Below are 12,777 nucleotides of genomic sequence, written 5' to 3'. Positions count from 1 at the left end.
CCAAACCAATCTCCCCCAGCATGCTTCTACAACATCCCTACCAAGTGACTGCATGGCTGATGCTTGAATACATCCAGGGACAGGGAATTCATTACATACTCAACCAAGACAGTACATTCCTTCTTGGACCACTGAGACTGTTAGAAAATGTTTCATTGTATCGATCTGAAATCTTAATCCATCCCTCCATCCACGCTTATGAAGCACCCACTAAGTGCCCAAAGTCATTTGAGGTACCTCTGACTTACCCATCTGTTTATGTTCTCTTCCTTAGAACGATACAGAACAAATCTAGGCCCCTTCAGAGGGCAGGTGTTCCCCTCGTTTCCTGAGTCTCTGCTTCTCACGCTGTGCCACCAGCAGTAGATAGCAAAGCGGTGCCTGGCCTTTCAGTAAAATGTTGAACGCCCCCACTATAAGCTGGTGCTAATAAAGTAGAAGGAGTGGTCGGGAAGGGGTATTCTTACCCCGCAGTCCCTGACGGCTGTGGCGGGGGTCATGGCCAGGAAGCTCCCAGAGGCAGCACAAGCGTGTTATGAAGCCTCAGAAGGACACCAAAAATAGCTGTTTCTCTTCCTCTATTCCTTCGCTGCCCACCTCCCCAGCTCGGAAAGCTGAGGGCCTGATGAGCCCATCAGCTTGGCTGCATGCTGCAATGATGAACACACACTCAAAAGAAGTGGTATTTTCCTTCGTATGATGAGGATGTCAGGCTATTTTGAAAGGCAGTCTGTGTTCGTGCACATTCTGAGTTCATGGCGAGAACGGAGTATAATTTGGCTCAGCCATTAACCGGGTGTATGACCTTAAACAAGTCACAGACCCTCTGTGAACCTTAATTTGTTTGGGAATAACATTTGCACGTTGGGTGAGATGATCTCCCAGGTCAGATTTCTGATTAATAGGTTTAAACCTTCTGCTTCTCTGTCGCCACCTGCTGGCAAAACACGCCCTTTCCCTAAAAAAACCCCAAAACAAAACCCAAAAACCAGGGCTGGTGGCATCTCCGTTTTTGCTCGAGGCTCTCAGCCCCCTCGAATGCTACAGAGAATTACAATGCTGGGCATACTTCAGCAGGAGAGAAACAGTTCGCTGACAGCAAGGATCTCCAAGCCCTCATTCCCGTCCTGGGCGCCAGTCCTTCTGTTGGTGCCATTTATATTTGTTTGGGACAAGTATGAACCGAATCGCTTTTCTCCAAACGCCGAGGGCTGACAAATATTTGGACAGCTGAGACTTGGTGTTTTTGGACTTGGTAGTAATGGCACGTCAGTCTGTGGGAACGCTTACAACCTGGCGTCGAGGAGGAACCAGGTGATGAGAGGATGAAAGGCAGCAGAAGGCCCATCCTGTGTCCACCAAACCCTAGCTGGGAGCCTGGGGGGCTCGCCCACCTTCTCCGGCCCTAAGTCTTCTCCTGTGTAAAGCTGAGGTCGTAAACACTTGTCGTGACCTGCCTGCCACGGAGGGAAATGTGTACAAAATCACCCCGAAAGGGGTAAGGCAGTCTTAGAACACGACCACTTATGTGTGTGGCCGAGCTTGCTCGCTCATCTCCTCCATACCGTCCGTGTCCAGGAGAGACACTGGCTCCGAAGGATTCCCGTGGTAAAAACGTAGAACCACTAACACTGGCCGAGAGTGCGCTCAATGTCAGGCACTGACCATGCACGTGGCAACGGTAAGTCACAAATAACCCCGTGACTTGGGTGACAACCACGACCCCGTTTTAGAGGTGAGGAGACTGCTGCAGAGGGCGAGGTGGGGCTGCGCTGGGCGCCGGGCTTACCCCCCACTGTTTATCACTCCCGGGGAGTCTTCGAGCCTTGAGCACCGCAGGGCACTTACTGGGTGAGGCCCCGAAGAGACCCCCCCTGCCACACTCCCCGTGACTCACACTAAATGGGACGGCCCAAAATCCCGCCTCGGAGACCCTGGTGATCATCTTCGCTCTGGTTCCAGCTTCTCTTCCCCGGCCATCTGGGAGCCACCAGCACAGGACCCAAGCGGGAGCCACGACACACGGCCCTCAGGGCTCTGAAGTCTCATGGGGCGGAAGCGCAGGTGGCCCTCCGGGCCCCTGGCTTCTGCCCCAGAGATTCCTAAGGGGTGTGGGGGTGAGCAGGCGGCTGTCTGAGAGGCAGCGGGCCTCCGGGGCGCCTCCGGCCCGCCCTCCCGGTGGCCTGGCTTCCCGCCTTGAGCCGCCCGCTTCCCTCGGACGGCTCCCAATTGCTGACGTGAACCCGCGCGCGCCCGGCCAGCTGCTGGCCGTGGGGCGTCCCCGCGCGCCGGCCCACGACACGGGGCTATCGAGGAGGCTGAGGACCGTCCGAGGTTCTGGGCGGGAGCTGTCGTCCCGGCGAAGCATCCACTGTCCTGGGTTTGCACACGGGTTACCCTCCCCATCCACGGTCCTGGGTTTGCACACGGGTTACCCTCCCCATCCACGGTCCTGGGTTTGCACACGGGTTACCCTCCCCATCCACGGTCCTGGGTTTGCACACGGGTTACCCTCCCCATCCACGGTCCTGGGTTTGCACACGGGTTACCCTCCCCATCCACGGTCCTGGGTTTGCACACGGGTTACCCTCCCCATCCACGGTCCTGGGTTTGCACACGGGTTACCCTCCCTGCGAGCTCCGTGTGAGCTGGCCACCTTTTCTCACGCAAACGACTTTAACTCCATGGTTGGGTTTCCAGCCCAGTGAAGCTTATTTGATCAAACATGGCAGCATGAAGCCGAATGGTTCTGAGGCAAAGTCACTGAATTCTAACTGAAATCATCAGGGGCACCCCTCCCTCCCCCGGGAATCCAGCAGGAGCAGCCATGCCCGCAGGGGGGCCCCCGTCCCCGCTCAGGGGGCCCCGAAGGAGGGCTAGGGTCCGGCGCTGGGGCCTCAAGGGGGCAGAGGACCAGAGGGTGGGACCCTCTACCTGTAGAGGCAGAAGTTCCCGCAGCACAATTCTAGGATCTGAGAATATCCGATTCATCTCTGTAGTTCTAACCCAAAGCACAGGGTCTGACATACAGCATGCTCAGTAAATTTGTATTTTTTTGAACCATTTGAAGAATGATTCCTCTGCAGTGTGTGTGTGTTGGGGGGTGGCTTAAATTGGGGATGTGTGAAGTTACATCAGTGCGCAGAGGCATAGCGGGAGGGGCAGCAGGAATCACTCATGGGTTTTAAGTCTGGTGTCCTGTGGAGCAGAGGATGAGTATTGAGGTCAATGACAACCTCATTATGTCCATACATAGCTGCTCGTGTCTGTTAATGGGTTGCCCTAAACACAGATGAGGTATTTAGTGGGGCTCATGAGATTTGGTCCCACGTGGTGTCTTTTTATCAGTGACAAGAATAGAGGCAGGTGGCATGTTCATCAATTTTGTGGATGACAGAAAAGTTGGAAGGACAGTTAATACACTAAATGACAGAATTAAGATTCAGGAAGATTACAAGAGACAAAACTAAAGGAGAATTTCATAGCGATAAGTGTGATGATATTCTAAGTTGGGTTCAAAAAACTCAATGGCACAAAGACAGGATTGGTGTGACCCACTTCTCTAGAAGAGCAAGAGAAAAAAAGTCCTGGTGGCTTGAGTTATTGCCAGTTCAGGAGGAGATGAACGGATGGGCTGACAGGACTTCTCCCAAATGCAACTTGGGATGTTTTCATGGAGGCGGGATATTTAGGCTGAGAGAGGTAGTTCCCGGGCGCAGAACCCTCCCGGGCGCACGATGCGAGTGGGATCGCATTCTGCTCTGTGTGCCCTGCTCTGAGTCACTCATGGACTGTAGTGTAGCTAACGGGTATACCACCGGTCACAGAAGGACCTGTGGGAGGAACTGGAGAAATTTATCCTAGAAAAGATGGGACCTAAACGTGGACATGAAATCTCCTTTCATATATTTGAAGGACTCTCAAATTCATGCTCTTGAAAATGACTGAAGATCCCAAAGGGCGGCTGTTTGTGGGGGTCATATCTATTGTTTTTATCATATTAAAAATTGATGCATTCTCTCATCTGAAACAGAATATTAACTATTTCCCATTTAACGATAGAGCTATTCTGTTTTAACACACTTTTTATGAGTAACAGCTATTTTTTTTTTTTTAAACAATTCGGTGAGAAGAGTGACAACTTTCTTCAATGTCTGGCATAACAGAAGACAGACCGAATCTGATATCTATTCCTCAGTCTGTGTGATATGTTGTTTTGGTTCAAGTACACAAAGAAAATCTGGCCTCACACAGTTGTGCAGTAGGAGAAGGGAGAACCTTACAAAATCCCTGGAAGCAAGGTCCTCGGAAAACACTTTGCGAAGCTCCAATTCAAACAAATTAGGGTCTGTGGGCCTAAGTTCTAGAAAGTTCTGTCTAACAGCGAAGGGGCTGGGAAACCCCTGACTGCTCACTCAAAGTTCTCTGACACGGGCAGAAGCCTCTATCTGGCATGCTCCAAGGATTCATTTGTTTGGTTTCGAATGAGACCAGAGGTACTTTATGCAATTCTTCCCAATCCCATATTTTCAAGATTTTCTAGCCAAAGAATTGGGTGACTTGCCTGATAGGCATGATTGTCTCTGAAGGAAGAGCCGGCAGAAGGGCATCTAAGTGTTCTGACCTGCCTTTACTCACGGTGTGCAAGTGGCTTCCGTCCACCTGCAGGAGCCCCAAGGAGGCTGCGGGACTAGTGAGGTCTGGGTGCCCATGGGCTAGGAGGTGCTCCCGAGGCCAGGGCTCTCCGGGAGTGGGTGAGAGGCTCAGAGCAAAGTGTCGGGGATGATGATGGAGGGAGAGGAACAGCAGAATTGGGTAGGATTTGAGGGTTCATAGGGAGCTGGGAGCATCTGTGAGGTTCAAGGAGATAGAGCATATGGGAGCGTGAAGGCGAAGAGAAGTCTCAGAGCTAGAGGACCAGAGGCAGTAAGGTTCGAGAAAGGGAGTGGGATCAAACACTGCAAGTAACCTTGGGTTGTTGGCAGTGACAAAGAGGAGCTGGAGAGCAGGTAATGTGCCTTGTTGCACCCACCCCCTGAAGCACAGCTGATCTGCGGTGGTGTGTCTGGGTATTTGAGCTCAGTCCCCGAGGTGGGTCCTGGGCTGTGCAGGGTGGGGGCATAGCCACCCAGCTGGGGACCTCTCAAGCCAACCCAGCCCAGGAATGCTATTGGGTGTCCGGACTGCCAGAGATTTTCTCTCTGACACACTGAGAACAGACAAAGCAAAGAGACGTTTTCTGGAGGTGAAAACACCCTGGCCTGCCCCCAAGCTCTGGTGACGTGGAGATGAGCTGCTGAGGCTAGCCGTGAGTGGGTAGGGAGAAAGGTGTTTGCCAGTGTGGTGGAGCCGGGGCGGTTCGCAGCTGGCAGCTTCCCGAGTTTGACCTGTGCTCTGGCAGTTTTCTGGAAAGCAGCTTGGGGAGAATCCTGACTTTGGATACCTGAGGGGATGACACAGCACCAGCTGATTCACATGCAACCTGCAAGCTGCTCTCTTCCCTTCATTTGCCCCTGGTTCCGCTTTTCCTCGGAAGTTGGTCGAGCTGTCTGTGGTTGGCTCTCCTTCTGGGGGTTGTGGAGGAGGCAAAGATCCTAGCCATAGGGACAGGAGGAGGGAGTGCCCCATGCTTGGCTGCCTGAAGAGTCCCACGGGCCTGTTGAAGGCTAAGATGGCCTGGGAGTCCTTGCTTTGCCCAGCGATCTGATTCCTAAAACCCTTTGTCCAGGACAACAGCGTGTCCTTTGGCAAAGGTACAACTGTGCAGCTCCTAGATGCGAGTCCTGTCTGGGGGCTCCCGTGGAGCCCCTGCTCTGATGCGGTATCAAAGCCAAACAGAACCTACAGTCTCCAGGAATCTTTTAACAAGCAGAGGACAGACTGGTATCCCCCAGCAAGAGTAAGGCCTGAACTCTTTTCCTTAGGAGGTCCAGCCCCAACCCCCTCGCCCCCACTCCCCTCGTGGCAGTGCCTTGTGGCTGCAAAAGGTATTGTGTCCTTCTACCAAGTGTATCAGCTTGTGGCCCAAGCCCTGAGCAGAGTTTGTAGAAAGTATCTAGCCTTGCTCGATTTTTCCTTTCTAATCTCTGCAGGCCTCACAGGCATTGCAGAGAAGAGAACTTGCCTCATCCCTCTGCAATGCCAGTGTTTCAGCCAAGCCTTTCAGGGATGCACACAGAAGTGAAGAAAGGACAGTCGGGAGTGTCATAATTCATAGAATTCCTGGAGGCGAGAGAATGCGTTTCTATTCCCCTTATCAGAGAAGCACCCGACCGAAGTTGGCCCTGCCCTTTCCTAGACAATGCTAAAAAATGTTCTCTTTCTTTTACCCTGGTTCCTCAAGCACAAACCCCAGAGAGTATCCCTTTTCAGCTTTATAAGAGCCTCGTTACTGAATCCTTAGGAATTTCGATCACAACCTCCACAAAATTGCCTCGAGGGAATGACAACTGGTGAAAGCCTTGCTTATTTAATGGCTCCCTTGCTTTCCTTTCAAGTTTCCTTACAAGTGGGGCCCTTGAGCAGTATCTTCTGTTGGAATCACTGGTTTAAGGCTCTCTGTCCAAATCTAAATCAAATGGCAGGAATCTGGGAGGACAAACCCATAGAAACACGCTCGACTTCCACCAGGAGCTGGAGAGGTGAGTTCAGGTCCTTACCTGGACTGGCATGGGAGCTGTTGTGGCTGCTTGTGGGAGAGCTGGGGGACCAGCGACCTGTAATAACATTGCCCTGGTCAGAGCATGAATTTTAATCTGTTCTCATTCTTTCCATGATCCGACCTAGCAAGACATTACCAACGAAGGTCAGAACTAAGGTAAAGCTTTGTCCTTGGGTGGTCTGAATCCACCCCAAGCCTCGAGGCCCTGAAATGGAAAAAGAAGGGGGCTGGTGGTGGGGATTTAACTCCAAATACTGACTGAAAATTCCAGGTAATAATAACCCCTGTATTTCACATTTGTCAAAGTAAGTATCTTTTGCTAAATGGCCATATATTTTTTACACTTCATTATTCTTACAATAATTCTCCTCAACTGTGCCACTCCTGAGGAGGCTAAAGTAATCCTTCAGTAGCAATGTCACTTAACATTTCACAATTTGCCCAGTATTGATGCAGACAACATTAGCTTTCAGTCATCTTAAAGGTACACAATGGGTTATCCTTAATTACTTTGTGAGAAAATCAAATACACTTCAGCATTCATTATTTATCGGGCAATTTCTCTGAAGCAAGGCTTTAAAAGGGACGCAAAGTCCGTTTTGGGGGAAAGGGAACAATGTGAAAAGGAGCTGAGGGAAAGAGGCAAATTTCACAGAGGGGAAGAGATAGAAGGTCATGGAACAGTATCAGTTCCTCAGAAAGCCGCATCTATCCACAGTCAATGTTTCACTCCCTTTGACTTTGTTCCAATTATTTGAATACAAACTCAAAGTAACTTTGTTTTCTCTCTAATGGCAAAGAGAATATGTGCTCACTGTAAAAATACGTACCATGTATAGTAAGAACTCACCTGCAATCCCTCTATCCTGCAGTTACGGGTGCGCAACCATGGCATAAAGCACTGTTTCCCTCTCTCTAGGCACGCATTCTCACGTACGGACAAGTACCAAAGCGAGATCAGCACCCGTGCCGTTTTGTCGCCTCCTTCTTTGACCGAACAGTCTGTCACGGGCCAACCTCATGTCAGTAAGTGCATATATTCACCAAAATGTTAATAGCTGTGTGGTAATCACTCTAACCATTCTGATGGTAGACAGTTGAACCGCTTATCTTTATTTTTCTATGAGGAACACCATCTGTGTCCAGGCTCCTTCTCACCCTCAGATGATAATTACCTTAGGATATACTCTCGTAAGTGCGAAGTCTGGGTCGCTTACAGTTCTTCCACTGTGGCTTGCGTGGTCATGACCTTCCCCCATTTTTCTATGGGAAGGTTCCTCTTTTTCTTGCTATTTGTAAGATTGGATTTTAAGAAAACAAGATAAACTTTCAGAGAGGAGATAAGTGCTGGTGAGAAGGGAAATCGCGTGTGGGGGGCGGGAAGGGCAGTCGGAGATGCTGGTCTCCCTCCTCCTCCCTGGAAAGGTGAATGCCCACAGCCATCCACATGCCTTGCCACTAGGTGGCGCTCCGCTCCCCTCCTTGGTCTGCCCCTTCTCTGTGGACAGACATAATCAGTTAGGTCTCCTGAGGCAACTGTGGCACTTCTTGGAAAGAACCTGACTAGGAAAATAATGCCCAGCAAAGCAGCCCCACCCTTGGAAGCCTGTGGTAGATTTAGCTGACCCTGTAGCAGGCCTTTTCCAGAACTCTTTCTTCAGTATATCTGTGGATCTGGTTCTACCTTGCTGCCCCCCTCTGGCCCTGGGATGCGGCCCTGCAGCTGCCTAGCTCCCCGTGGGTGCCTGTGTAGTCCTTGGCATCTTCCATGACGAACAGAACAGCCTCACTCTTGTCCCTCCGAGAGGTCTCTATCGCTCTGGCTCTTGGCTCCCCTACCCCCAGCCTTGACTTGTTCCTTGCTATCTTGTTAGGTTTACCCATTCATGGGTCAGTTAAGGGGTGTCCAGCCCCATCTTCCTTGTTCTTCCACGTGTATCAGCTCCTCTTCCTGGGCCGGGAGAGCCCCTGTCTTTTCCAGCTACGAAGTTTCCACTTTCCACTAGACTCCCTCCAAGTTCTTATGTTCTGTGTGAGCGGCAGCTCTTTAGCTCATTGTAGAGCAAAGAGGACTCATAGACCCCAAATGCAGATTATTCCTGTTCTGGCTACACACTTATGGGTGTCCAGAGCTGAAGCGAACCCATTGCAGGGATCTTGGTACAATGTGTTCATACGTGCGGCCCAAGATCCCAGAACAGTGCCTGACACATTGTAGGCATGCAATAAATATTTGTTGGTTGAATAAATAAATTAACTTTTACTTGGCCACCCCATCCACAACCAACTTCTACAATCTTTTGACTCTAGTCACATATAAAAAGAGAGGGGAAAGCCCTTAATAAATGTAGTAACGACAACTCACTTGTCTATCAACAGTAGAAGAGTCGTTCTGTTAGAGTTGGCAGAACATGCTCAATTCATTTGAAGAAGAAAAGGGATTATCTGTGCACTAAATATTATTTAATTTAGTTGGGCTAAAATATCACAGCAAATATCTATGGCCATACATTAATATAGGCATTCATGAAAGTAGATGGGCAATTACCTGGGGCTGGGGAGGGAGGGATTAGTTCATGGGCACAGGGTTTCTTTTTGGGGTGACGAAAATGTTCTAGAATCGGTCACAGTGATGGTTGCACAACTTGGTGATTGCTAAGAACCACTGAATTGTACACTTTAAATGGGTGAATTGTATGATATGTGAAAAGTATCTCAACTGTTAACAACAGAAAGACACAGGTCTTCAAACACCCATTTTCACTTCTCTTCGTCCCTACAGAAAATCCTTTGAGTTGGCAATATCATTTTTTCTCACCCTCTGTCCCCTCCTCCCTGCCCAGTTTGGCCCCTTTCTTGGCAGCTACGGTGGATGCGGGCCGGAGCCCTCGCTCTGAGTGTTTGCCTGGCAGTCTGTGGGATGCCCTGGGCACGGGGGCTGGGTGAGGTTGAAGAGGGAGGCCGATGGGCTGGGAGGCTGCCAGCCAACGGCCCTGTGCCCCGGCCAGGAATAATGAGACTGTGCCAGGGTGGGAACCACAACCTGAGGTGGTTGAGGTTTCTACATGCACAGGCCCAATGTGTCCCAGGATTTCCAGGCTCCCAGTGTAGCCAAATAAATATGCCACATGTTTAATTATATGTGTTATGTAAAAATTATATGTGTTATGTAAAAAAGGAGGCCCCAGGAACAAACAACTTACTCAAGTCCTCCGAAGTCTTTGAAAGAATCAAGGGCTCTAAAAGTCAAGAGCCTGAAGTTCAGAAAGAGGAAAACTCTTGGCTGTGGGGCTCCCCCACCCAGCGTCCGTCCGTCCGTCCTTTCTTCCTTCCTTCCTTCCTTCCTTCCTTCCTTCCTTCCTTCCTTCATTCCATTTCTCTCGCTGGCAGGCACCCTGAGCCTGTGCTCTGGCCGCCGGCTAGGGTTACACAGGAACGGGATGGGGGGCGTGTCTTATGTATTCCAGACAGTATTTTTATGGTATTTTTATTTGGGGACTTTATATCATAGTTTCTTCCATGGGTCGTTCATTGAACAGACTGATAATACTCCTAGATTCGTAGAGTCATTAGGAACATTGAATAAAGGGGTGCGCGGTGTGCGCAACCCGGGGAAGCCTGGACCGACCTGCATTCCACTGTTGTTGTTACTCATCACAGCGGGAGTTGGTGGTGCCTAACGGCCTGCTTCTGCGACGGCCTCATCTATGCCCGGGGTGCTCGTGGATGGCAGGGGCGCCTGCTGCAGGCCAGTCACAGGAGACCCCGGCTGCTGGGGGTTCCGCTTCTCAGCTGTGTGAGCTGGGCGGGCTTGCTCACAGCCCTGCTGCCCGGGTTCCTCATCAGGACAAGGGATTAGTCAAAGTAGAAGTCATCCATCCACTGAGATCTACTGCAGAGGGCTGGTATGAGGATGTCCTAGGCGAGTGTTTGTAAGGTGCTTCGAAGAGTGTCTAGCGCCTAGCAAGTGCTGAAATTATTTGTCAGAGAAAAGGATGAATACATGGCTGGGCTCTGATACATATGAGAGGGGGAAGGGCCATGCTGTGTGTCGGAAATGTCTGGAAGCTGGAGGTGACGCTGAAGACAACAAGACCCCGGCACTTCCTCCTGGAAGGGAAAAATGGCCCCAGGTGGGAAATATTTAGAAAGGCCTGCTGAGACAGAAGTGTCTGTCACTCCTGCTGCGGAATTTTCCAAGCTCTTGCCAGAAGACATTTACAAGTGAGAGGGGTGCTTATTAGCCTTGGGCGGCTGGCATATAAGCCTGTGTAGAAACTAGAGATGGGGTTCTCAGATGAGCTCTTAAGGTCCTGTTTGATGTACTACCGAGATTAATTTCATAAAACGGACTTTGGTAAAAGCTAAAACATGACTTAAGAGATGGATGCATAAAAAGCGATCAGAAAAGGAATAAAAGTAGCTCTCTGGTTTTCCCTATAGGAGTTTTTTTGTTTTGTTTTGTTTGCTTCTAATATTTGGAGGCTTCCGGGAATATACAATGTGTCACTTAAAACCCAACAGTATTTCCATTGAAGCCACTATTCCTTCATCTGGGCTCGTGGAGAAATGCGGATTTTGCAATAGGAAGCTTTTGTGTAATATTCTACCTTCCACAGTCCCGCTCTTGAATCTGTCTTCAGCCCCTTCTGCATGGTTTGCTTAGCTCATAGCTTGGTCCTGAATTAGCCTTAGGCTCAAGTCTACCCCTTGAGTCTGGGAGGACACAACCACATACTCCCGGCCCAGGTCTTAGCACGACCCCTCACCCAGCTCAAAAGGTGGGAGATGGGCACTCCACACAAGCATTCAGAAAGCCCAGTCTCCTACTTTGCTAGCACATGACAACACACAATCTACCTACTGACCCAGTTCCCAGCTCCTGTGGCCCATAGGCTGTGGTCTGAGGCTGCTGGTGGTAGAACCTGTGGATGGGGATGGCTTTGGCAGGCTGGTGTGGGTGGCTTCAGTGGCCGGGGCTCCTGTTACCTGCATCAGGGTGACCGGCTGTGCGGTTGTTCCTGGGACTGGTGGCTTCTGATAGGCTTTTGTGGCCTCACCTGTAAAAGAGACGAAATGATACTGGGGCCTACAAAATTGCTGGTAGGCTCTTGAAGACAGAAACAAAATAAATGTTTATTGAATGCTAGCTTTGAGCAAAGATCTGTGCTAGCTGCTGCGGAGGATAAAATCCACCTGTCTGAAAGGAATGTACAGCCTGGATGGAGCAATGAGCCAATAAACAAACCAAACACTAAATAACAATAAAATATTTAAACAATTTAAAACAGTATTTAAATGCTACAGCAACATAGAGAGGGTAGAACTCGATTAACTGTGAAATTATTTTGCCAGACACCAGGAGCAATGGTTCATGAACTTTCTTTTTCTTTCTTCCTGTCTTCTGTCCTTCTTCCTTCCCTCCCTCTGTTTCCTTCTGTGTCAGTTAGCATTGACCTAGGGATGGAAGGACCCCTTGGGGCTTTCTCTATGATTGACTCTTAGAAAATTCATTCTAGATGTTCTGGCTTACATTGGTTCATGGCTAGTCAACTAACTCCTCTGGGTCCCAGTTTTCTCATCTGTAAAATGGGGTGACAGAAATAATTAGATGGTCAGGACCATCTAGATTCTACTTCTAAATTGGGCTCTTCATTCATGTGTAATTATTTAGATTGTTTCCACGATTTTAAACAAGTCTCGATTTATTAGTATTCTGAGTGCCCTGACAATTTCTCTGAAGGTTCAGGGCAAGGGGACAAATGGCTACCCAGTGGGCATTGGCTATTGAATTGACAACCATGGGTCTGTGCCAGAAGGAGACACAAAATGGCCCCCCAAACTGAACAGTGCCCCAGTCCTGGGAGGGAACAACAGCCACAGTTACATGGGTCTCCTGAGCCCCATGGCAGGTACGCCAGGTACAGAAGCTGCCTCTTCCATTGTCTGGCACCTGCTGGCATTCCTTGGCATGCGGCCACCCCCCTCCAGGCTTCACGGCCGACATCCTCGGGTATCCCTCTGCTCCATCTTCATATGACCTTCTCCTCCGTGTGTATCAGATCTCCCTCTGCCCCCCCACGGCCCCCCCAGATGATTCAGGATAACCTCCCCAT

At 50.0% G+C, this 12,777-nt stretch overlaps 1 protein-coding gene across 3 annotated transcripts in view; it reads right to left on the bottom strand.

The window, feature by feature from the left end:
• The window catches only part of VIT (vitrin), a 101,422-nt gene that overhangs the window by 28,848 nt on the left and 59,797 nt on the right, over positions 1–12,777 (bottom strand). For 2 of the 3 annotated variants that reach the window (XM_027620445.2, XM_027620447.2), the window contains 2 exons: positions 11,530–11,721; positions 6,660–6,716 (listed from right to left, as the gene is read on the bottom strand). In XM_027620445.2, the coding sequence (XP_027476246.2) occupies positions 6,660–6,716; positions 11,530–11,721 (249 nt within the window). The remainder of the gene's footprint in view (positions 1–6,659; positions 6,717–11,529; positions 11,722–12,777) is intronic. The other variant, XM_027620446.2, reaches the window with a different exon arrangement.

This window comes from Zalophus californianus, chromosome 8, assembly GCF_009762305.2.
Source record: "Zalophus californianus isolate mZalCal1 chromosome 8, mZalCal1.pri.v2, whole genome shotgun sequence".
NCBI classification, from domain to species: domain Eukaryota; kingdom Metazoa; phylum Chordata; class Mammalia; order Carnivora; family Otariidae; genus Zalophus; species Zalophus californianus.
The sequence above is the reverse complement of the archived record's forward strand: the minus strand, read 5'-3'. Positions and strand labels throughout refer to the sequence as shown.